Source organism: Diabrotica virgifera, chromosome 4 (genome assembly GCF_917563875.1).
Source record: "Diabrotica virgifera virgifera chromosome 4, PGI_DIABVI_V3a".
NCBI lineage: Eukaryota > Metazoa > Arthropoda > Insecta > Coleoptera > Chrysomelidae > Diabrotica > Diabrotica virgifera.
This window is the reverse complement of record NC_065446.1, coordinates 250,604,903-250,630,527: the sequence shown is the minus strand read 5'-3', so window position 1 is coordinate 250,630,527 and position 25,625 is coordinate 250,604,903. Positions and strand designations below refer to the sequence as shown.

Sequence of the window (25,625 nt, the reverse complement as noted above, 5' to 3'; positions counted from 1 at the left end):
AACTACTTTGGATCTGAAGTTTCTACCACCTGATGATGGACTGATTGGTCCGAAAACGTTTGTGATTTTATCCATCTTGGATCATTTTCAGAAAAAAATTTTTAATAAATTATATACCACCTACCTACATGTGAGGTTTTTACTTCATTAGTAAAAAAATAAAATGGAGTAAGATTCCGTGATTACGTTGGTCATTCTGTGGATCCAAGTTGTCTAATATACCGTCCGGAAAAAACTGTGTTTTATTTCGGACACTGCATGTATTCGCGGTGTGCAAGTACTTGGAGGGGATACGAGAAACGATCGTGCGCGAGTATCGGAGAAATCTTGCAACTTTCTTAAATAATTCATATTGTCAATTGGAATTGTCAAATTGACGTATATTTCATACCTACTGTCATTGAAGAAGAAAAATCATATGTTGCTCACAATATTGATATGATATGCAATTATTATATAAAAGTATATTTAATTAAATGTATTTTGCTTGCAGTACTGCATTTTAATAATTAATTTTATTTACTACATACAATTGTTTACCTTTTAATAACATAACCTAAATCTTACTTTTTCTTCTTATTTTTTCTTTCTTTTTATTTTTTTGGGCTATGGCCTTGACAATTATCCATTAACCAGGACTAATATAATTGGCCAGTATAATTAAAAGTGCGAAAAATGTTTCCGAGCTATGAAACCAGGTGTCGCTTTTCCGAACTTGCACGGTCCCAATAATGAGACTATACTCCGTTTTGCTGGAAAATTCTGTTTTCATGAAAATAATATTTTCGTGAAAATTTTCATTCACAATATTATTGTGAATGATTTGGCGGTGGATTGGATGACGTGGACCCAAAAATAGCCACTGTGATTACCTAGTCTTATCCCATTAGCATTAGATGTATTCTTCTGGGGTTACAAGAATCTCACATTTTGAACACCTAATAAACTAAAATTTTTACTTTCTATCGTCTTGTAGCTTCTAAAGCTTATTTTTTGTAATAATCAAATTTTGATTTCAGAAGATTTTGCCGCAGACATAGAACTCACAGAAGAGCAACAGATAGAGCTTTTGGAACAGTACGAAAACGAGAAAAAGGTTAGTCAAAAGTCTTCTCAACAACCAATAGGAGAAACAGTCGTTTTTAAACAGGAATCCCCTAAGAGGAAAGGCAAAGGATCCAAACGGAAGCCGACTACAGAAGCCCAAAACACAGAGGCCGCTACCCCAAAGGAAAACGATCTAAGCGCGAGTATAACCAGCACCCCAAGTAGCAACAGTAGCCTAGACTTAGATTGGGAAAAAATCAGTGATACAGAAAAGTAATTTTAGAGTAACTAATCTTATACTTGACTTTGGAAACTTCAACATGTAGCTGAATGTGAATGTTTGTCACAGTAATATTTTCCCTATTGATAACTACGTACTATATCGTACTAGGTGATGAAAGATAGTTAACTTGTATTGCTGGTATAGTCACCGTATAATGCTAACGAATCAGTAGGGACACTCTGCGAAAAATCCTTTGTTCTCTATGTTCCATTAAAGAATATAGACGTAAGTAGAAGAGTACTGCCCTGTAACTTTTCAGCATAGGATTTGTGTTCCCACTTAGTAGAAGCCACGTGACAACGACTACTGAACTTGCGCGATCTCCTCACCATCGCGGTCGCAAGTTTATGCAGTCGTCTTTGTACAGGATTATCAGCATCCAAAATAAGAGCAAGACATATTCATTTAATTTTTAAATGTCTTACAAAACAAACGTCACGTTTGTTGTTAAATAATTAAGGTGACACCGATTACTCAACACAAGTGCACTAGTTTCAATAACGCTTTGTCAGCTATTCAATATTATTCTTAATTCACGGCCAGGCCGAGTCAGCATTAAAAACATCAACGCTTTTCTAGTTTATTTATAGATAAAGAAACATCGCGGATCATTCTTTTATCAATTATCATTCGTGATTCAGATTATTATTAGACGGTTAGACCTCAAACGCACCAACTAGTTACTGTGGTATTTATAGTTGGCGATCCTGCCAGGATCGCCATCTAATATAACTGGTATGTGTCACCCTGGGAGCTAAGGGTGGTAATACTTCAGGTTCTTTTCAATGTTAAGTAGTTAAGGGAGAATAAACTTGGCGTTCGTCGAGGTAAGATGTTTCATTCTCCCTTAACTACTTAACATTGAAAAGAACCTGAAGTATTACCACTCTTAGCCCCCAAGGTGACACATACCAGTTATATTAGACAGTATTTTAGACACGAGTATTTTGAAGTAACAAATAAACGTGACCATCTGTTCCATTTAAAGTCTTCTTCTAGGAGGGTATATTATATTCGTTGGTTCCATTTTGATGACGATGTCACCGAATTCATCAAACAATTTTGTCCTTTGCGCATGTCATAAATAAGTGTACATAATGCCTTTTAGGTCCAAATTAATTAAAACTCTATTTCTTGGTTCAGATACATTATAAAAAACCAATACAGAAGTAAAAACTTCGAGATGTATTCTGGTATAAAATCGTTTATTTAAAACTATAAAATGTCATGGATTGCAAAACGTTTTCGTTCTAAACAGAACATCTTCAGTGCATCCTGCCGAGTATTTTGAAACTAGCACACTGTAAATAGTGTTAACATCATCGTATATGGTTTACATAATGTAATATATTAAAATGTTATGACTACAAGTCGATGTTGATAGATAAAGTGGAACACATGCTAAAAGGGTGCCATGGTTCCCTGCTCGAAGATGCTAGGTCTAGTCCTGTACTGTGTTCTCAGTTGGTCTGTGCCCATTGAATTGGCAAGTACCTAGCATCTTCGAGCAGGGAACCATGGCACCCTTTTAGCATGTGTTCCACTTTATCTATCAACATCGACTTGTAGTCATAACATTTTAATATATTACATTATGTAAACCATATACGATGATGTTAACACTATTTACAGTGTGTTAGTTTCAAAATACTCGGCAGGATGCACTGAAGATGTTCTGTTTAGAACGAAAACGTTTTGCAATCCATGACATTTTATAGTTTTAAATAAACGATTTTATACCAGAATACATCTCGAAGTTTTTACTTCTGTATTGGTTTTTTAAACTATGGTATACAGCCAACTATTGGGATTTTCCCATTGATTTTTTTAGATACATTATATTTACAATCCACACCATCAATGGCTAACCATAACAACGTGTTTACATATATAACAGTAACGACCTACCTTTACATTAATTAAATACTGAGTACAATAACAATATCTATATCATGGGACGTTCACTTATATATAGATTAAACTATTGCAACATCACGCGCTGCCTCGGTCATGGTCGATCGAGTATATTATTTACTTTGGTTATTGACTTTGAATAAAAACATCTTTTTTTATACAAAGTGTTATTATAATAGGTTTGTTCCAACTCGATACAAAACCCTTCTTGAACGGTTACGGGTATGCGCAGTAGCGAAAAATGTGTTACTTCGCATAATTATTCGTTATTGCGCATACGCGTAACGATTCAAGAACGGTTTTGTATTGAGTTGGAACAAACCTAATACCACACGCAGATGAATGACAGTTAACGACATCCTACGTTTGCCGTGATTGGTCGCTACCGGCGCGCATTTGCCGTGATTGTTCGTTCTCGTCGCGCATTCAAAATTTTGTCTGAGGAGTGGATTGCAAAATTGGAACCTTCAAAATCGAGAGTGACCTTACTGATTCGTTAGTATTGTACTGTGGTATAGTTCAGACAGGATCTGTTTTGAGGTGAATATTTTTAGATGATCACTAGATTTTTGCTGGAAAGTGTCTTTAATTGAGTCAAGGAACAATACTATCGAGGTGCGTCTCATAAAAATTGTAAATAAATACTTGAAAAGTAGAAGCGTAGCAGTTACGATGCAAAACCATGTTTTTGTGTTTTTTATATTCTTCTTCAAGATTTAAACCATTCAGTTGTTACCTCAGTCTTTAATGACTGATGAAATGAGATAAAAAATATAAATTTTACTCTTGGAATTTGGGTAAGTGTATATGAATCAATGAAAAGAGAAAACAAAACTTTGTTTTAATATTTTTTTCTTACAATTCTCAATGCATATACAAGGGAAAACAGGTAACTCTCAACCATTTTATTGGTTAAATAACTTTTTGGCAGTTCCTCGTGTCTTTGTAAGGTTCTGGCCAATACTCTTCCCTCCTGTATGCGGCAGTTCAAGTATCAAGATTTGCTTCAGCTTCCTGTGAATTGACTGTTGAGTAGTTAGCATATCGAAAAGTGTCAGTCACTTTTCGCATAGAATTTCATCCGTTTTATAAGTCTTGTCTTCATTAGAGCTTTCTAAAGGTAAACTGGTTTCACATAACAGTACTTACTTTACTAGTTCCTCTTCGAAAAGACGTAGTTTATATCTTACAGATTTGTAGACTTCAAACCAATCTTCTATAATGTATGTCTTGGGATTCGGATTCACCATATCGCTGTCTTTGTCAAATTCAACCAAAGTGCGACCTCTCTTGGTAAAAACACTGATTACTGTGTCAAATCTTTTTTATACAGACAAGATAGTTCAAGAACCTGAAGACAATACAGTTTTTATGCTGACCACAGCACGAGTCTTTGAAAATTGTGAGTTGGCATACTATTTCTGATAGTACGTCATCTCACTTCAGTGACCGCTGTACATTTAAAAAACAGAACATTAAGAAAATTTTAGCTCCTTCATTTTTTTTTTGGTAATCTATGAGGATCCCTGCAATTAGGAATAACGGGATGAACTACATCCCACGACTGGTTCTGGACCAAAGTAGGAATTTGACCTGATCCCCTCACAATCTAAAATGAGAATCTTAATCTTCCTTTTTCTCGCGACCATCCAAGCCATCGCGACCATCTTAACCTTCGACTTTCTTTCTCTCTCCCGATTGCGCAGAACTCAGTTTTTAGATGCATTTGTTACTGAAAACAAACAATTGGAGTATGTTTGTTTTTGAGACGCAATTCTAAAACTGTTACATAGGAACTTATTGGATTTAAAGAGAGAACGAATTCGAAAGTAGTGCTACATCCCGAGACAAGTTTGGCTATGTAAATAAACATTTGGATTTTGTTTATTGTCGTTCTGAAGATTTTGAGATGCAATTCGAATGTTTATAAAAAAACTCTCTTTCAAAGACTTGGAAGAGGCAAATTAAAACCTTATACAGGATGGGAAAAAATGCTACAATATACATAAAAGTCAGGTTACAGATATAAACTAGTCTTCAAAAATATTAGAAGTTAGTTTTAATGTTGCTAACTAATTCCGTCTTGTGCAAAATTTAACTATAAAACTTAGTAATTTTTCACGCATTTACAGTTTTGAGGTGCATATCGATATTATTCTTCTCTGTATCATTCTGTGAATACTTTAAAGATGTCAAAATGGTCTACTTTTAGGCAGATCCAGACTGGACTAGTATATATCAATATAATTCATCACAAACTTAAATTTAAGCGGCTTTATAATTTATTGATTCGTTTTACATAATGTATTTTTATAATATCAATTAAATTGATAGATAGTTGGTCGTAGCATTCAATGTTTTATATCATTTTCTACTGGTATCATTTACACTCTAATCATTTTAAATGTGTGAAGACCTTAAATACCAAGCCTGTTATCATATTATGTAACTTAACGAAGTTTTTTTATTGATTTATGTACATAAATTTATTTTTACTAACCATCACTGACTAACACAGTTTTTGTCTAAAAATCTTTACTTGTCTTAAAATTTCTCGTTAGATAGGCACACATGAAGATTTTCAAAATATCTAGCCCGCTATCCGAGTATATCATCTCTGTTCAGCAAATCCGATCTGCCAAAACATTTTCAACAGCATTTTTGATGGACAAAAGAATAATTATTTTGGTGAAAGTGCTACATATCCAAGACAAATATATTTCCATAGTCATCATCATCATTGTCTGACGACCTAAATTGACTACATTCGGTCTTGTTCTGTGTAGCTTGATGCCAGTTGACAACACCGATCTTTCTGTTATCTTCATCTACAAATCTACACCATCTCAACCTTGGCTACTTCTTCGTCTAGTTTCCTCTGGCTAGATGTCCTGTCTTCTGCAGGCGTCTAATTCTTTATACTTATTGTATAGTTCCAAGTTATGTCCATGACAGGTTCCATTTCCATTTATTGGACTTAGTATTTTCCTCAGGACTTTCCTCTCGAATATTAATAGCTCGTTTTCATCTGTTAGAAGACACCCATGTCTCACAACTGTGTATAGACAACAGTGGATACCGTTGAAATAGTTCCCATGTATCCAGATTTAGCCATATCGGTCCCACTCACACTAAGAGTTCACTCAAACCAAATATCTACGGTATCAAAAAAATTAGCTCTGGTGGAGCTCTGTCCGTGTTATCGAGACCTAGGTGACTTGATATGCTGGAGTATCTCCCAAATATTTTCGTAGACATCTGGACGTCGAGAGTAGTACAGCTTTCTGCATGATCTTATAGAGGTGTTTATTCAGACTCAGCTTTTTTATGTTTCCTATGAGGTTCTTAGGAACGAATCCAGTAAAAGAGATAATAATAGATATTGTCTGGGTACGTTCCATTCTCCACTGTCTTCTTATTTAGATTTCCAGAAATTTGTACTTGTAAAGTTTGTTTTGCAGTAAATGGTTGACTTCAATTAGTGCGGTCGTAAATATTATTAAATTTATCTGACTTGCCCCATTGTTAAGACCGGTCTTGAGCGATAAGCAAGCGAGGTAGACAGAGTTGGTCTTTTGACAATTAACACTGACTAGACGGTACTCCTATAATAAAGCAAAGGATCCACAAAATTTACAATAATTACGACGACAAAAACAAAAAAACGGATGTAAAAACCCTCTTATCAGTACAGTTTCGTCAATATAAGCCTTATCTGTATTAATGAAATTATAATGAGTTTGAATTGTACGCAATTAAATCAACATTAAGAAATGAAGATTGACAAATTTTACCAGGAAACATATTTAAATTTTACCTGAAACCGGGCCTTTTATACTATTATCGGTTAACCCAGGATGTTTATAGTCTGTACTAATTGAAGTCAACCATTTACTGCTAAACAAACTATAATCTTTTCTTTGCATTTAATACGCAGATTATTGTTGGTATGTATCGCCACATCAATTAGTGTTGTTTGTCTCGGTTATTTATTAACTAATATGAGATCTGGTCTATTACGTGTCATTGTTTGGTCTGTGAGCACAGTGCGGTCCCAGTATAAGTTGGTAGGTCTCATTCTCAGGAATGTATTGATAATATAAGAGATGGTGGGTTTGGAGAACTTCCAGTTTGATATCTATCTCTTGATGAAAGATGTTTTCAAGTGAATCATGTGAATCTTAATTCAATTGCAGCAAATACCTGACAGCCCCGGTAAGATGTTGCATGATTTCTTAGATTTGACATCCAAATCAGCATTTGTCGTTTTGAATCTGAAGGTCTTTGAGGATATATTTCAGGTAATTTTGGCTCGTATAACCTCATCCTGTTTCAAGAACCTTCTAAAGAGGAAAACTCACGGAACTTAGCGCTACATTCTGAGTGAAATAAAAAAATTTAACAGGAAAAAGATAAAAACTGAAGACGGGATTCAACCCAACGTGAAATAGATTAAACGCAACCTGAAATAGAGAAATTTCTGTCAAAATTTGGTATTTACCAAATGCTAAAATTTATTGTACTGTGGATCGTCTCGTATTTTGCCACAAAGTATCGGTAAAGTGACACGCATCAAAGAAAAAATAAACACGCTTCAAGATCTGTCAACTGGCCAACCGAGCGTACAATCAGTGTCGTATCTCAGCAGAAACTCGCCGTTGCCGTTGTTATGACTCAGCGTGTATCCGTCCCAAGCTCCAGTGTTGCAGAAGTATACGTAATCAATATACGTAACCAAACAGTTATTGTTATTTATGTAAAACTAGTTAAGATTCCACAAATTTGTTCCACTAAATTTTTTCAGGTATACAATCCTGATTTATGTTTATTATGATAATATCAAACACCAACTATGATGAGGTTGGAGCCAGTTATGCAAATGTTGTATTTTCTCATTGAGTCACAGGATTTCTCCTGTCTCTACATGTAACATTATAATCAACGCACATAGAAGCATACATCAACGTAATTTTTTGGTATGTATATGCTGTGAGGGAGCATTTTACTTTTTACTTTTGTTCCCGCAACACCAGAGTGATCCCCCCTTAACCACCGCACGGTCCCTGGTCCACGAACTACTTCTTCAAGTGCTATCTCTGCGAAGGAGGTCGGCAATCATCATAGCTATTCGACTGTAGAGACAACTGCTCTGAAAAGTTCATTTAATGTACATCCGTATCAGTCTCTCAGGTTGCGCTACCATGATGTTCTACGTCTCCCTATGCTTCCTTTTTCCTTGGATCTTTCTCTGCATAATGAGTTGTATCTCTCTCCTCGTGTAATATGCCAATTTTCTGGCTTTGACTGGATTCAAAACTTCTATTTCTTATTCATCTTCCTCAGAACTTCGTTGTTTGTGGCGTGTTCTGTTCATGACAAATTATTACTGCTTCTAAAATATGAAAGAGTATATTTTTTTGTAGAAAGTAAAATATTATTTTAACTTTTAATACTTTTTACTAACTGAACCTTTTTAGAACTACAAACAATATTGTGAGTCAAATTTTTAATTTAAATATGTAGAAATCTACAAATAATAGAATAAGGTGCGGCCTACAAGATCAACTGTCATCAACACGCCTAACTTCACGCACAACTTTAATACATCCAAAATGCATGGGCCCCAAGTTGGATACGACCCTATCATATTCACAGCAACTCGCATACATAATATTAAGAAAAATAAATATATAGAATATGTATTACAGAAATTGAATTAATGATGTATCAAATTTGCGCATGAAGTTAGGCGTGTTGATGACAGTTGAGATTTTGGGGGCGACCCATATAATACAGTTTATGCAGCCGCCATCTACAGGGATATTTTGAAGTATACTAACCGAGACCATTTCTACCATTTGAAATGTACTTCTATATGCGTCTATATTCGCTGTTATAACACTGTAACGTTTTTAGGAAAATAAAAGAAGAATCGTCGGCAATTCACAAAGTTTTAAGTTTAATATTAAGATAATATACATACAAACAAAATAAAAGAACTGTGCCAGATATAAAATTTACTTTTTTTCGTCAAATAAATAGAAATGTGTGACTTTTAACACAATTTGTTCTATAGTCTTTTCAGCCTTTTCAAGTCGTGTTCTTTGCACGTTAAATATTTCCTTCTAGATCAATTTTAAAAGGAATTAAAGTTTATTCAACGTGAGTTCTGAATAGTATAAAATCATAAAACTACTAAAAGCCACAGTTACAATGCAGTGCAGGTAGCATAGAGCAATGTATTTCTTACGGGAGAACGGCCGACCACGTTGCCGATTTGTCCTGAGCGGCGCATCAGGACAGGTGATTTCTCAGTCTACCGCCAAACTACCACGCACCTACCATTGCTGCGCGTCGTAAGACCAACATTGCAGTCTAATTGTGGCTTCTACTTTAGTTCACGGGTTTTCACCTATAAATTATAAAAAAATTTTGCAGTTTTTTCTGGTAGTTGTTCGTCTAAAGATACTAGAATACATGTAAATAACTTTAACTATAAGATATATATCTAGTTTCCAATATCTTAAGGCACTCGGGTACATGTTGTTCGATCTAAGCTCTCGATTACATTTAGAGACCAAGAGCTAGTCGACCCTCCGAGTAACAGTATGTCTGTAAGACTAGAAATTCTTATACTGATGAGTCATAGCATTCTAAGTACGGTAGCCATTACCTGGCACGTATCAGCCTTGCACATCATCATCCCCTATATTTGTGAAAGTGTAGAAAAAATTTGAAAAAAAAAACTTATTTTAAACTTTAAAATTTTGAAAAAATTTAGAAACAAAGAATCTACATATCCCTCTTTCACTACAGTGTTTATAATCCGGAGCAAAGCACATTACCATTTTTATTATTCAAAATACAATGGTTCACAAAAGTTCCTAACATTTGCTTGGTGATAATATCACTAAAAAAACTATTTCATAGAAATTTAAGACCGAATTATGGTGGTACTATCAAAAAGCACTATACGTAAACAGAAAAAGCAACAGAGGAAGCAAAATTTCAACTTTATAGGAATTGAAAAGGTTTAAGATTGTATGTATTGATACATTAGCACAAAATTAATAGTAAAATTTTAAATAATCCCTTGTTTTTGTATCACACATAAAGCATACACATAAGATCTTTCCCTGCGACGTCAGAGTGTACCACGTGACCCATAATCATAGTTAACACTCCCAGCGGAGATGACACATCTTTCGGTTTACCTGACAGGTTCTCATCGAAAATGCCTGTCAATTTTTTTAAACTTCACAATGAAAAAACAAAATTGTATAAAAGTTTCAAGCTGACAAGTTTTTTTTTCAAATTTTTTTCTAAATTTTCAAAAATATAGGGGATGATGACGTGCAGGGCTGATGCGTGGCAGGTGATGGTTACCGTACTTAGCTATGACTCTTCACTATAAGAATTTCTAGTATTACAGACATACCGTTATTCGGAGCGTGGACTAGCTCTAGATTACATTTAAGGGCCCTATCTATAAATTAATATATTTTATATTTATCCGCAAATATTTCCGAGTTTAATATTTACTTTACATTGTGAGATAATTAATACTTAGTTTACTTGTTAATGTTTTATTTTGTATTTATTTTGGTAACTCGGTACTGAATTTTTGTTTTTTTAAAAATTGTGTACCTAGTCCTATTATGTATGATACTATATTTTATAAAATGTTTGATGAAAAATATAATATTGCTAAATATTTTATTTTGTTTGAAGCTCCCTTTCTACCTTACTTGTATCCAAATCTCAATATTGCAAAATTTGAGTATGTTTTACTTGCTACATTTTTTGTAGGACACACAACATATGAAGAGAGATATGAAATATTTTATAAGAATGAAGACAGAACGCCTATAGTATGTGAGACTGTATCTAAAATTATTCATAAATTTGAGGAAAGTGGCCATGTACGAGAATTTCTCATAAAGTGGTCGCCCTGGTATTTCAGAGGAAATAAAAACTGACATTTTTGTCGATAAGGCTACTACATAGAATAATTGCATCCGAAAATCAAATCAGTCAATCAACTGTTCGTAAATGCAGTCGAACCCGCTTATTAGAATAACCTTCGTGCCAAGCAAAAATATTCTTATAAGCGGGATATTCTAATAACCCATCATTGGTGGATAGCTGAAATAAGTGTACCGAATATACGTTATAATAGTACATACTATCTCAATATGTATATGCATATGGTTAAAATTTATAATCTATTTACAAAAATAATTACGAAACGATTAGACAATAAATTGGAATTGGGTTTTAGAAAAGACTTCCGAATAAACGATCAACTATTGATAATAAATAATATTATAGAAAAATGCTGTTTCTAAAAACAGCCAAGTGTGTGGCAATGTACCTATAGAAATTTGTAGACAAATGAAATTATTTTATAACCTTATCGGCATACGATTGAATTTTCTGTGGGAAAGGAGAGTTTACTCGTAACACAGTAATAAAGTGTTTATTAGGTAGGTACCTGACAAACCGTAATAGTACATATACAAAACAGCAGGCTTTCGAAGCTCTTACCGACAAACTATTATATCAGGCAAATTTAAAAATTTTTAGGAAATTGTACCTAACAATTTATTTGTTAACCTGAAAAAATTATTATAAAAAGCGATATTAGGTTACTAATCCATATGCCAATAAACGGATAAATTTATTAAAGGGTAAATGGAAACGTTTCGGGACCTCGAATTTATATTCCATAAACCGGAATATTCCTATAAGCGGGTTCGACTGTATTAAAAAAAAGAAAAATAGCATCCCTATAAAGTATATTTGATACAGGAACTGAATGAAGAGCATCCAGATCGCAGAATGGAGTTCTGTGACACAGTGTTAAGCACATTTAACACTGATCTGATAACACTAATTTTTTAACCAAATCCTTTTTTCGGATGAGTCTATTTTCCATTTAAGTTCCATGGTCTTCTTTTCCTTTTATATAGGCAATACTGCCTGTTTTTCTTCAACGGCGCCTTTCATTCTGTCCCTAAATTGTCATTCCATGTTTTCCTTGGGCGTCCTATACTTCTGCCTAACGGTGACTTGTCCTTGGCTCTTCTTACTATCCTTGATTCAGACATCCTGCTTATGTGTTTGCACTCTTCTGTTCTTTATCCAGGTATTTATATTGTCTACCCCACATATGCGTCTGATTTCCTCACCCTGTCCTGTAGTCCTTTTCCAGCAATCCTTCTTAAGATCTTCATTTCGTTGGTCTCCAGATGTCTTTGTGTTTTGCTTGTATCTGGTCTTGTTTCTGCCGTGTAAGTCATAACTGGCCTCATAACACTGACTTATATATTCGGGCCTTTGTGTCCACTCTCAGGTGTTTATTTTTCCAAATTGCGTCATTTAGGCATCAAGCCGTTCTACTGGCCTTGATTATTTGGTCTTTTACCTCTTCTTCGATATTATTCATGACATGGTTAATATTCAAAATTGGATGGTGGAGGCACATACGCAATATCGAATTAATATGTAAGCAGGAGTTATTAATAATACCATTATTGGACCTTATTTCTGGGATGAAAACATAACAGCTAAAGAATACTGGGGATTTTTAGAATTGAGTTAATTCCAGACTCTTTCCTGATGATATAAATCCTCATCTCGAGAATAGATCAATTTGGTTTCAGCAAGATGGAGCACATTCTCAAACGTGAAAATGATATGGCTATTTGCCTATCGTTAATAATACTCATTTACTTAAAATATATACTAAGATAATGTAAAGGGAACTTATATCGTTAATGATACTTATTAAAAGTATATACTGACATAATGTAAAGGGAACTCAGAAGAGAACTGAAAGGGATTTTTTTCTTTTTTGGGAAGAGACGAACAAGTATCATCTACATTATATTAGTAAAATAATATGGTCAATAATGGAAGATCTTAAAATTTGTCAAAGCAGAAAGTACTTTAGCTGCCAAACTAAGAATCTAATAGAAACTAGCTACCGACGACGTTCCTTATGAAGTTTGCGAATATACCTGTAAAATTGGTTGCATAATTCGGGGCGGCCTGACACTGACAAATGTCACATTTTATATTTTTATTTTAGGTTATATTTTTAAGTGAAGTAATCTTATAAATAAACTAAAAAATATTTATTATGAAGACTGAAGGTATTAATTCGGGGGATCCTATTTGGACACAAAATGTAGAACTTCTACCACAAGAGGTAGGCCTTGTTTGTTATAAATAGTTATATAATATTATAAGGAAATGAAATAGTTATATGTGATACTTTTTAATTTATGATAACTCAAGACTCAGGTAAATCTTGTATGAATTATTAAGTGATTTATATGTTTCACGGTCCCCTGCATTTTACAGGAGGCAGGCTGAAGTTGTTTTGTGTTTCACCTGAGTTTGATCTTAACCATAATATTATGGTAAATATCTCCTATATGTATCAGATGTTTGCTTCCCATAATACTAATCTGGTGTTAACTCTCTGCAATTAGGAAATTATCCATGTTTTTCTACATTAATTACTTATTAGTGTACCTTCAGTTACTATTAAATTGCAAAAGTTCCTATTTTGCATTTTGAATTTTCTTTTTTTGCCCGTAACCTTTAACTACCCGTGCATCCAGTTATAACATAACTACACGCGTGGCATACTTTATACGCCACAAGAAAATTCACTTAAAAACAGTGGACTTGTTTATGTTTTTTTGAAAAAATACACTTAGTTAGTTGTTTGTTATAAACCTTATTCGTCATCAGTGGATACTTGGTGTTCCTTCTCAGTCAGCCAATTGGAATTCAGAACTGGAAACTTACGCCATGATAAATAAGAATACTAAAAAAAAATTTTTGAAGTGTGATTTTTTACATGAAAAAAAGTATTATTTATAAAGAAAAGTATATTTTGTGCTATAATGACTAAAAAACAATTGAAATATGTACTTATATTACTACTTATATTACTATAATTGTGGCGTATATTGTCCACCACTGGAAACAACCAATAATAAACTGTAAATTACGATCTTCCCAGAACTCTGATTATAATGAAACTAAAACCAATTGTAAAGCACATTCCAGTGATAGGTTGGAGAGATCAGGTCAAAAATTAAATTTTTAAATATATGAGCAGTAGAATTCTTATATCTGGCGTACAAAATATGCAAGCACGTGTAGTTAAAGGTTAATGTGTCCTTAAACAGGTTAAAATTTAGAATTTGCTTCTGATTTATCTCAGTTACGGATTAAGGCTTGCCTGATGCTTTGGCACATCGTATCATGGTTATCTATTAATCTGGAGCATATACGACTTTCCATTTTTCTATAAGGGCATGCATTGAATCACCCTCGTGTGAATGTGCTATTTTAAAAAATACATGTGTAATGTTAATATTAAACTTTTTCACTACATAGAAGTACGTAGCAAAAACTAGTCTACTTATATTTATTTTGTCCACTGCAACTATCAAAAAGGAAAAAAAGTTTGTAAATTATTTATTTTCATTTCGATAAATTGACTTAATAGAAGCACCATATGTTTGATTACTTTATAAATTAAACATATGTGTAACAAAGTTGTAACTCATTTAAAAACTTTGTTAATGTCAAGTATAAAGAAAGTAAATAATTAACATAGGGAGTATCCAGAGTCACTGCCTTTTTCACTCTAAAATGGCACACGTAAGTTAAAATACAACTTTTTTCAATGAAGTATTAGCCAAACTATTGAGAATTATACTGTGTCGTTTATCTGTGTTTTTTCATTCTGGTGGGATGTAGAATAGCATTATGTTGTTTTATATGCCATTAGAGTGAAAACTTAGTCTTTTTGTGTCGTTTATATTGATAAATGCGCAATTTTTTTCTGAATTCGCCTGTGTTGAAATCTGAAAATAGATCTAACTTGAGTTACAACCTTGTTCGATGGGGGGTGTTGATTTATGTAACATTGAGTTTATGTTAATATTTTGTTTGTTGCTTTGTAACATTAATATAATTTGCAGGAATGTCTTCCAGTCATTGGCAGCTCTCAAGTATCGTCAATCCTTCAAAATTTGGATCCAACAGGTGGAGAAAATGGCCCCCAAAACATGGACTTAATAATTCTTCCACCTGCCGATTTTAAACTACCTGTAGTAGAGAACCCCTTCTCAATCCCTAATAATTATATAATTTTAAAAGAAAATGGAGAGACAAAACAAGACAGACTTAAGCCTACTATTAAGTTGAGGGACCTGAAGCCAAAAAAGAAAGACAACTATGAAGACATGTTATACTTTGTATGCAATTTGTGTCCATTTTTGTGTACAAACGATACGAAAATTAATGAACATTTAGAAAACGCCCACAAAAACAGGTCCATAGTTAAACTACAGGAGTTGAAATGCCCTGCTTGTCCTAATATATTTTACCATAGAATGTCTCTAAGATCCCACCTCATCCATGACCATGGAGTAGGAAACTCAGATATCACTCCCATTATACAGGCAGTGGTGTATTATTCTAATAAAAATAAAAAGAAAGAAAAACAAAAGCTGCATGTGAAACCTGTTGAGGAAATGACACTTATAGGTGGTAATGGTTAGTATCCTAAATCTGCACCTCAGAGGTAAACTACACTATGTCAACATGGTGTTGTTTTGAATAAGTTCCTTTAATCAACTTATTGTATTAGTTGGATTATACAAATTGGTTATATATTATCATTAAAATATCGTCATATTGTCTTTCAACCAATTATGGATATCCGATTTATATTATAGGCCATTCCACGAACATACGCCTGTTTTGGATTACTTCGACAACGAATATTTTACTGTGCAACATAAGAAGTACGAAAGTAAATGGCGCTAATAATTATTCCAATAAACAACAATGTAATTTTCAATTTACTTTCGTTCTTCTTATTTTGCACAGTAAAATATTCGTTGTCGAAGTAATCCAAAACAGGCGTATGTTCGTGGAATGGGGTATAACATCCTAAGTGCTGCAAACACATGCTAAACACAGTTGCTGGAAATAACATAGTGTAGTTTACATCTGAGGTCCAAAAATATAAATTATTTAAAAATGAAATTTTTTATGAAAAAAAAATAGCTCAAATCTATATACATAATTGTATTTTATTATTCTTTCTTAAGGGAAGGGTATGGTTTGAAATCAACATTTCAAGCACATAGTTTTTTATATTGGCTATATGACTATTTAATTATGTAATACGATTAATTTCTTTTAAAACCTACAATCTTATCGATATTCACCCTATACTTTCGTATTTTTTAACACCTCCCTGTAAAGTGACCACACCACTGGCTGTTCATAAATATTTTCTTGTTAAAAGAGAAAATGCACTCACTTTGACAAAAGGGGATCAAAGCTTGCTTGGCACATGTATCAAGTTAGAAAGTATTTCAAGGAACAACATGTTTCAATCCTTTATCACTTCAAGCTATCTCTACCAAGAAAGGGCGGTACCTGGGCCTTGTCAAGGAAGACAAAATTCAGTAGGAAATTAGAAGCTGGCACGAAAACATCCCTAAGAACGCGACGTACGCGTGCCATAGCCGGCGTTTCGGCATCGTACCGGTACCAGATAATGGGCGTCCAGCAGAATCTCCACGCGAATTAAGATAATTCAGTCATTTAAAGGTAGGTGCGATACTTTCTTTGGACAATTGATACAATTTATGAATATGGCCAGATGAATTTCTTTACATTTACATATGAACCCACATATTTATTCAGTTTTGCACACTCAGTACTTTATATCTTATTTTCACTGAACCATTTACTGTCCACTGCCTTGCTTTCATCACTTATTTAAATTAATTGAACCCAGGGACCTTAATCATCAATCAGAAGCTCATTAGATGCTTCAGTGGCAAATTTTTATGGACACCTAAAAAAAATGCTTTTTGCGGTGGACATCAGAACTGGTCACTGGATTATGTAAAACAAAAAATTCAAAACGATTTTATTAGCTTATGCGATTCTCGAGGTAACGCTATCGAGTTTTTATTTTTAACGATTTTTGAGTGCTTGGTATCACTCGGAAGTCAGAAAAACGAAATTATTTGTAACAAAAGGGGGAAAATCAACATATTTATTATTTCTAAACCAAAATAAGCATAAAACAAATATATCTCGACAGCGTTACCTCACGAAATGTCTAAAGAAAATCTATACAAAATTTCAGGTGGATTGGTCGAGTAGTTTTTGAATTACAATGTCCACCGCATTTGAAAAAGCAGTTTTGAGAAAAACGCGTTTAAAGTTTTGACAACTGGATCTTCATCTTCTTATTTGTCTGTCAAATCGTAAAGTTTTGCACATCAATCTGAAATGTTCAGAGAGTATTCTTGAAATTAGGCACTTTTATTTAAATAAAAAAATTAAATATTTCAAACAATGCCCCCTCCCTTAATGTATACTAAATCCCTTAACTAAAAATAATCTTGTTTTTCTAATACAGTATGTAAATTGTTCAGCTTGACATAGGATATATACATTGAGATAATTGTGGCAACTACGCTCTCTCGATAACAATATGGTTGTTAGCATTAAGGGGCATTAACCTCAAAATTGACAATTAATTTCGGCTGACACAAATAAACTTCAAAATATGACAATGTAGTAGCTAAATATTTTTAGCCTAAGGGAATGGGAAAACTGTGTCTGTTTTTGGAATTAGTTTTTAAATAAAAAATATTTTAAACAATAAACTAAAATTAATCTTTGCTTTTGATTTATTTATGGACAGCCTTGCTTCCAAACTCACTCATTATATTCGTTATAACAGCTCTATTGCACCAGAAACTCGTACTCGAACAGAAGCTTCAACAAACACAGGTTAGCGCAGTTGCCACAATTATCTAAATGTATTTACACTATGTCCAGCTGAATGATTTACGTACTGTATACAGGGTGCTTCAATAATAATTGTCCATATAATAACTGGAGAAACCTTAGCACAAAATACGAAGATTTAACCTAAAACACTTAAATAAAATGTGGTTCCTTACTGAGTTGCAGGTTTTTTACAGTTTTGCCTAAAAATTTAAAAACCATTTTTGCTTAGCATTTTGAAACTATTCGACGTATTTTTTTCATACTTGGCAGGAAGTATAGGTACTGCTAAATTATGTTAAACAAACGTTTCTGGCTATTACCAGAGGCGTACGAGGGGGGAAAGTGAATGGTTGACCATTTCCAAATTCTACGCCACTGGCGGAATTGTTGTTTTAGTTCAATTTTTGGATTCTCCAATACTTTCTATGAAAATAGTATACTCTTCATTCGTAACGATAGTCATTAATTTTCGAGATCTTTGAAGTTAAAAATGAAACGACACGGTTATTTTGATTAATGTGTTTTGATATTGTGTCGCTTCATTTTTAATTTCAAATATCTCGAAAACTAATCATTTTATCGTTACGAATGAAGAGTATATTATTTCCATAAATTGGATTGGAAAATCAAAAAATTACACTAAAATAGCAATTTTGTCAGTGGCGTAGAATTTGGGAAGGGTCAACCAGCCACTATCCCCTGTCGTACGCCTCTGGTAGTAGCTAGAAACATTTATTTATCTTAATTTAGTAGGGTGTACAGTACTTAACACTTTCTGCCAAGTATGATAAGGATACGCCAAATAGTTTTAAAGTACTGGGTACGAATAATTTTTAAATTTTAATGATATGAATCATATCATAATGTAATCAAAATAACTGTGCCGTTTCATATTTAACTTCAAATATCTCGAGAACTAATGACTTTATCGTTACCAATGAAGAGTATATTATTTACGTAGAAAGTATTGGAGAATCTAAAAATGGCACTAAAATAGTAATTCCTCCAGTGGCGTAGATTTTGAGAACGGTCAACCATTTACTATCCCCTGTCGTACGCCTCTGCTAGTAGCTAGAAACGCTTGTTTATCATAATTTAGTAAAGTGTATAGTAGTCGCACTTTCTGCCAAGTATGAAAAGGGTACGTCGAATAGTTTTAAAATGCTGAACAAAAATAGTTTTTAAATTTTTAGATAAAACAACCTGTAACTCAGTAAGGAAAGAAACCACATTTTATTTAAGTGTTTTAGGTTAAATCTTCGTATTTTGTTCTAAGGTTTCTCCAGTTACTATGTGGACGATTATTAATGAAACACCCTGTATATTCTTGAGATATATTCTCTTTTTAGATGACACCTCAGACTCCACAGATAAACACCAACCTCCAAGCGACCTGAACAATTCAAAACCGTTTTTCGAAAATATAGTACAGCTACCAGAGATAGTAACAATGTCGAATTTAGATCCTTCAGAAAGTACAAGATGTCCTTTCACCACCTGCAAAATGAAGTTTCCGGATGGTGCCAAACTGAACTACCACATATCCTGTCACAGTGATGGTGCCTTCGCCTGCTTCGAATGCGGAGAGCCGTTTTCCACTTTTAAACCGCTAATCTCTCACATGTGGCGCCTTCATAAGCTAGATTTAGGTTTATATTCCTGTGATAAGTGCGACTATAAAACGTATAGCTTAGCAAAACTCAATAACATTCATAAGTATATTCACGGTGACGCCAAAAATTTTTCCTGTGATGTTTGCAAGAAGGCTTTTAAGAATAGTAAGCAGCTTAGGAATCATAAGTTAACTCATAAAGAGAAGACCCAGAAGTTAGTGCATATTTGTAGCGAATGTTCGAAGAAATTTTCTGATAAAAGACAGTTGAGAATTCATCAGGATGTGGTACACAAAAAACTGAGACCGTTCTTGTGTAATTTCTGTGGATATAAGGGACCTTCGAGGAGTTCCTTGAAAATGCATGTTAGACAACACACAGGTAGGCATGTTTAATTAAGTAATACATATCGATACCTAAACTCCAAAACCTTTCAACTGAAAATCTACAATTGTACTTTACGGACAACTACTACACTCCTGGCCAAAAAATCCGGACACTTTAAAAATGGGTCATTTTTGATGTCTCGAATCTCCTAAACCTGTTGTCCGATTTAAGTGATTTTTTTAGTATGTTATAGCCTTATTCTTTGAAAATCTCGATGTAGTAATATTGTTGCTGAACAGGCAAATATCATTGTATACCGGGTGTAACAATAATACTGTGTTTTTTCCTCAAAGTTCGGAACAACCTGTGGAATATTCTAACATTCAAAAAATATTGAAATTAAGACTCAATTGTAGCGTTAGGATTTCTTAACATTCTGCTTTTTGACTCATTCACTTATGTTGGATAATAAAAAAGTTAGGGACTTTAACAACTAGCCATGTTCTTCATCAATACAGGGTGTTTCTAAATAAGTGCGACAAACTTTAAGGGTTAATTCTGCATGAAAAAATAATAACAGTTCGCTTGATAAACATATGTCCGCAAATGATTCGTTTTCGAGATACGGCATATTGCATTTTTTCTTACACACTGACGATTTATTTATACCCCAGGCTGTGGGTGAAAAAACGTGATATAATTCAGGAAATTTTGAAACCTATCAGGTGTTGTAAAGGACGATGCCAGGAATAACTTCTACTAAAATGTAACCAAAAATATTGTGCGCTTTTTTTATTGCGATTTTCATTTGTTAAATTTGCAATTTTTAATGATTTTTAATTTTGTAGCTTAGGATATTGATTTTAGAGAAAAACTTTTTAATAGAAAGTTGTAGTAAATTAAAAAACCTACAATTTGAGCTATGGTAAGTTTAATTTCGTTAATTGGTTATTACAAAACAGCCTGCGAAAGGTCCAAAATGGCCGTTTTTTACAATGGCATTATTTATTGTACAAATAATTTTTTTTTATTTTTTAAAGATTTAAAATAAAGATCTTTCAATTCCAAACATAAAAAAAATTGTAATGCCAGATTAACGAATTTGTTGCTTAGATATTATAAATTGTTTATCCCAAGAGGTCAAATGTCGAAAGCTATAACTTTTTGAAAAAAAATCGTAGAGAGTTGGTGAAACATCCAATCTCCTTCTAAAGAGTTATATTTTCATATTCTGATGTAAATAAATGCGTAAAACATTTTTAAACCTCTAATTTTTGGGTTTGAAAATAAGGGGGCAAATTTCGTTATAAACATTTAGAGCTGAAGCGGCCCTGTACATCCTATGAGTTTTTAACTTACAGATTATTGTTGCTGAAGACGAAATAAAGATTTATAAAAAAATTTAAAATTTCTACGACCAACTGAAGCCGAGATAATTTTTGGGTTTGAAAATAAGGGGGCAAATTTCGTTATAAACTTTTACGAGCTGAAGCGGCCCTGTATATCCTATGAGTTTCTAACTTACAGATTATTGTTGCTGAAGACGAAACGAAGATTTATAAAAAAATTAAAATTTTCTGCAACCAACTGAAGCCGAGATAATTGTTTTTTTTTTTTTCTTAAATCGTAGTGCCTTTATTTATAACAATTAATAAATTATTTTACAGTCACTGACTAAAGAAAAACATATTATTTATCTTAAAATAAAAATTATTATAAAATATAATTACATTTAATTATTAAGAATTATTTTTTAAATCGGTGCTTTTGCAAGCGGCCGAATTTTGCAAATCGTCCGGCTCGCTTCAAATCCGCGCGCTCGGAAAACTTTTAGGTACTTGTATTAAATTTTGACAGAAAACAATTTAATAATATTACCATTATAATATACAGTCTATTTACCACTGTATTTGTTTTTCTTGATAAACTTTTATATGTGAAATCCAAAAAGAGTAGTCACTACAAGAAGAAAAAGTTTTATATTGTATATTATAGTAAGAAGTAACATTATTATTATTTTATTTACATAACAATGAAAAAATTAAAAATATAGTTATATATTTCATATATATGTATCATTTTTGTAATATTATTTCTTCAGAAATGAAATTTCACATATAAAAGTTTATCAAGAAAAACAAATACAGTGGTAAATAGACTGTATATTATAATGGTAATATTATTAAATTGTTTTCTGTCAAAATTTAATACAAGTTACGTAAAAATTTTCCGACCGCGCAGATTTGAAGCGAGCCGGGCGATTTGCAAAATTCGGCCGCTCGCAAAAGCACCGATTTTAAAAATAATTTGTAATAATTAAATGTAATTATATTTTATAATAATTTTTATTTTAAGATAATATAAGTCTTTCTATAGTCAATGACTGTAAAATAATTTCTTAATTGTTATAAATAAAGGCACTACTACTTAAGAAAAAAAAACAATTATCTCGGCTTCAGTTGATTGTAGAAAATTTTTATTTTTTATAAATCTTCGTTTTGTCTTTAGCAACAATAATCTGTAAGTTAGAAACTCATAGGATGTACAGGGCCGCTTCAGCTCTAAATGTTTATAACGAAATTTGCCCCCTTATTTTCAAACCCAAAAATGATCTCGGCTTCAGTTAGTCGTAGAAATTTTTTATCTTTTTATAAATCTTCATTTCATCTTCAGCAACAATATTCTGTAAGTTAAAAACTCATAGGATGTACAGGGCCGCTTCAGCTCTAAATGTTTATAACGAAATTTGCCCCCTTATTTTCAAACCCAAAATTTAGAGGTTCAAAAATGTATTACGCATTTATTTACATCAGAATATGAAAATGTAACTCTTTAGAAGATTAGATGTTTCACCAACTCTCTACGATTTTTTTTCAAAAAGTTATAGCCTTCGACATTTGACCTCTTGGGATAAACAATTTATAATATCTAAGCAACAAATTCGTTAATCTAGCTTTACATTTTTTTTTATGTTTGGAATTGAAAGATCTTCATTTTAAAGCTTCAAAAAATTTAAAAAAATTTATTTGTACAATAAATAATGCAATTGAAAAAAACGGCCATTTTGGACCTTTCTCAGGCTGTTTTGCAATAACCAATTAACCAAATTAAACTTACCGTACCTCAAATTGTAGGTTTTTTAATTTACTACAATACAACTTTCTATTAAAAAGTTTTTCTTTAAAATCAATATCCTAAGCTGCAAAATTAAAAATCATTAAAAATTGCAAATTTAACAAATGAAAATCGCATTTAGAAAAAAAGCGCACAATATTTTTGGTTACATTTTAGTAGAAGTTATTCCTGGCATCGTCCTTTACAACACCTGATAGGTTTCAAAAATTCCTGAATTATATCCTGAAATCGACCTATTTTTCACCCACAGTCTGGGGTATGATTGCTCTAAAACGGGTTGAGATATGCAAATGAAATTTGGTAGGTTTTATTTCACTTTTTTTTTTCATATATTTTTATTTTATTTCACATTTTTTGACATACAACTAAAAATTTTATATTCACCATTGGCGTGCATACAGGTTATATGACCGGGTAATATGACCCGTATGCACGCCAATGGTGAATATAAAATACATAATCGTATGTCAAAAAATGCAAAATAACTACCTCTTAAAACCCAACAAATTTCATTTGCATATCTCAACCGGTTTTAGAGCAATAAATAAATCGTCAGTGTGTAAGAAAAATTTCAACATCCCGTATCTTGAAAACGAAGCATTTGCAGACATATGTTTATAAATCAAATGGTCATTATTTTTTCACGCAGAATTGCCCCTTAAAGTTTGTCGCACTTATTTTGAAACAATCTGTATTGATGAAGAACATGGCTAGTTGTCAACGTACCCAACTTTTTCATTATCCAACATAAGTGAATGAGTCAAAAATCAGAATGTTAAGAAAGGCTAAGGCTACAATTGAGGTTTAATTAAAATATTTTTTAAATGCTAGAATAGTCCACAGGGTGTCTCGAAGTTTGAGGAAAAAACACAGTATTATTGTTACAGCCGGTATACAATGACATTTACCTGGTCAGCAACACTATTACTACAGCGATATTGTTAAAGAATAAGGCTATAACATATTAAACAAATTAATAAAATCGGACTACAAGTTTATGAGATTCGAGACATTAAAAATGAACCATTTTTAAGGTGTCCGGATTTTTTTGGCCAGGAGTGTATATATAGCAGTAAATTGACGAAGAAAATCTATATCTTTTTTGTTTTATTAAGGTCTCAACTTAATGCAGAAGGCACTAAAAAAGGCGGCAGAAGTTTTGATACCTAAAAAAAGACCAAAATATGAAAAACGAACAAAAACAGTTGAGAGGTTTTGGAGTTTAGGTATCGATATGTGGGATGAAAATTTGAAAACTCTCATAGTTATTATCTTTATTCTTGCAAATAATATAAAAAGATTATTCATTTTTGTAAGGGAAGATTTTCGATAATACTACACTCACGGACAAAAATATTGCATATTTTGAAATTAACGTGTCAAATAAAAATTTTTATGCTGCCCTCGGTGTCATAGAAATAGGATTTCTATGACATGAATTCTTCATGTCTACCGACATGAAGACGTGCCTCATGGTGCATTAACAATAATTTGTTATCCAAAATGGCTGGTAAATGGGAAAACATGATCTTCTAAAATGTTTTTAATGTACAGTTACGGTCACTGAATAGTTTACACTTTAATTTTTATATTGTAATACTGTAAAATTGCAGTGTCGTACGGATTTGATAAATGTCGAAGTCAAAAATTCTCAAAAAGTCAATGCTTGTCAAAAATTTCGTGAGTGTTGAATAATAAAATAAGAAACTAAACCATATTAAGACCATAATCCATTTTATTCAAAAAAACTTCTTTCTATATTTTCCATTTTGATGAATTTAGTAAAATTTATTTTTATTATTTTGATTTTTTTAATTTTAATCAACTTATTCTAGGTACACCACTGGCAACGTCACTTTGACGCAAGAGGTGCGTTTAAACGAGGTAAAAATTTAAAAAATCGGCTCCTAGATAAGCCAACCTATAAACTATTCACTGGCCGTAACTGTACATATCAGCTAAAAGCCTTATCTGTAATTAAATGAAAATAATATAATCATAAAAAGAAGTAGTTCAAAACTACGAACATCTTTATAAGTGGCTCCTTTTTCGTTTTAATCAGTGTATTTCTGTCTTTTAAGATACTAAAATGCTTCATAAACTGTATGCAATTTATTGCTTTCTTTCAGGTGAGAAACCATTTTCCTGTAATGTTTGCAGCTACACAACATCCGATCACAACTCATTGCGTAGGCACAACCTTCGACACACTGGTCATAAACCGTACAAGTGCAGCTACTGCGCATACGCCTGCATTCAAAGCAGTACTTACAAGACTCACCTGAAGACCAAGCATCCCGGACTGGAGAAGGATCTTCTGTTCACTTGTGTCGAATGTCAATTTAGATCTGTGAATAAAGATATGTACATAATGCATATGGTAACAGCACACAATTTAAAACCTCAAGATTGTACGTAGTTATGGTTGCAATAAAGTATTTAATAAATATTTA

General features: G+C 32.8%; 2 protein-coding genes across 3 annotated transcripts in view; both read left to right on the top strand.

Moving 5' to 3' along the window:
- The window catches only part of LOC114326863 (BSD domain-containing protein 1-B), a 39,777-nt gene extending 28,819 nt beyond the window's left edge, over positions 1-10,958 (top strand). Inside the window, exon 8 of one of the 2 annotated variants that reach the window (XM_050648849.1) lies at positions 1,023-10,958. In XM_050648849.1, the coding sequence (XP_050504806.1) occupies positions 1,023-1,324 (302 nt within the window). In that variant the 3' untranslated portion in view covers positions 1,325-10,958. Of the gene's footprint in view, positions 1-1,019 lie in introns of both variants that reach the window. The other variant, XM_050648848.1, reaches the window with a different exon arrangement.
- Positions 10,959-13,297: 2,339 nt separating this feature from the next.
- LOC114326866 (zinc finger protein 502-like) lies at positions 13,298-25,625 on the top strand. The gene is made up of 4 exons (XM_028275319.2): positions 13,298-13,457; positions 15,253-15,829; positions 19,447-20,091; positions 25,302-25,625. The coding sequence occupies exons 1-4, from the start codon at positions 13,389-13,391 to the stop codon at positions 25,589-25,591; spliced, it is 1,581 nt and encodes a 526-aa protein (XP_028131120.2). The 5' UTR covers positions 13,298-13,388; the 3' UTR covers positions 25,592-25,625.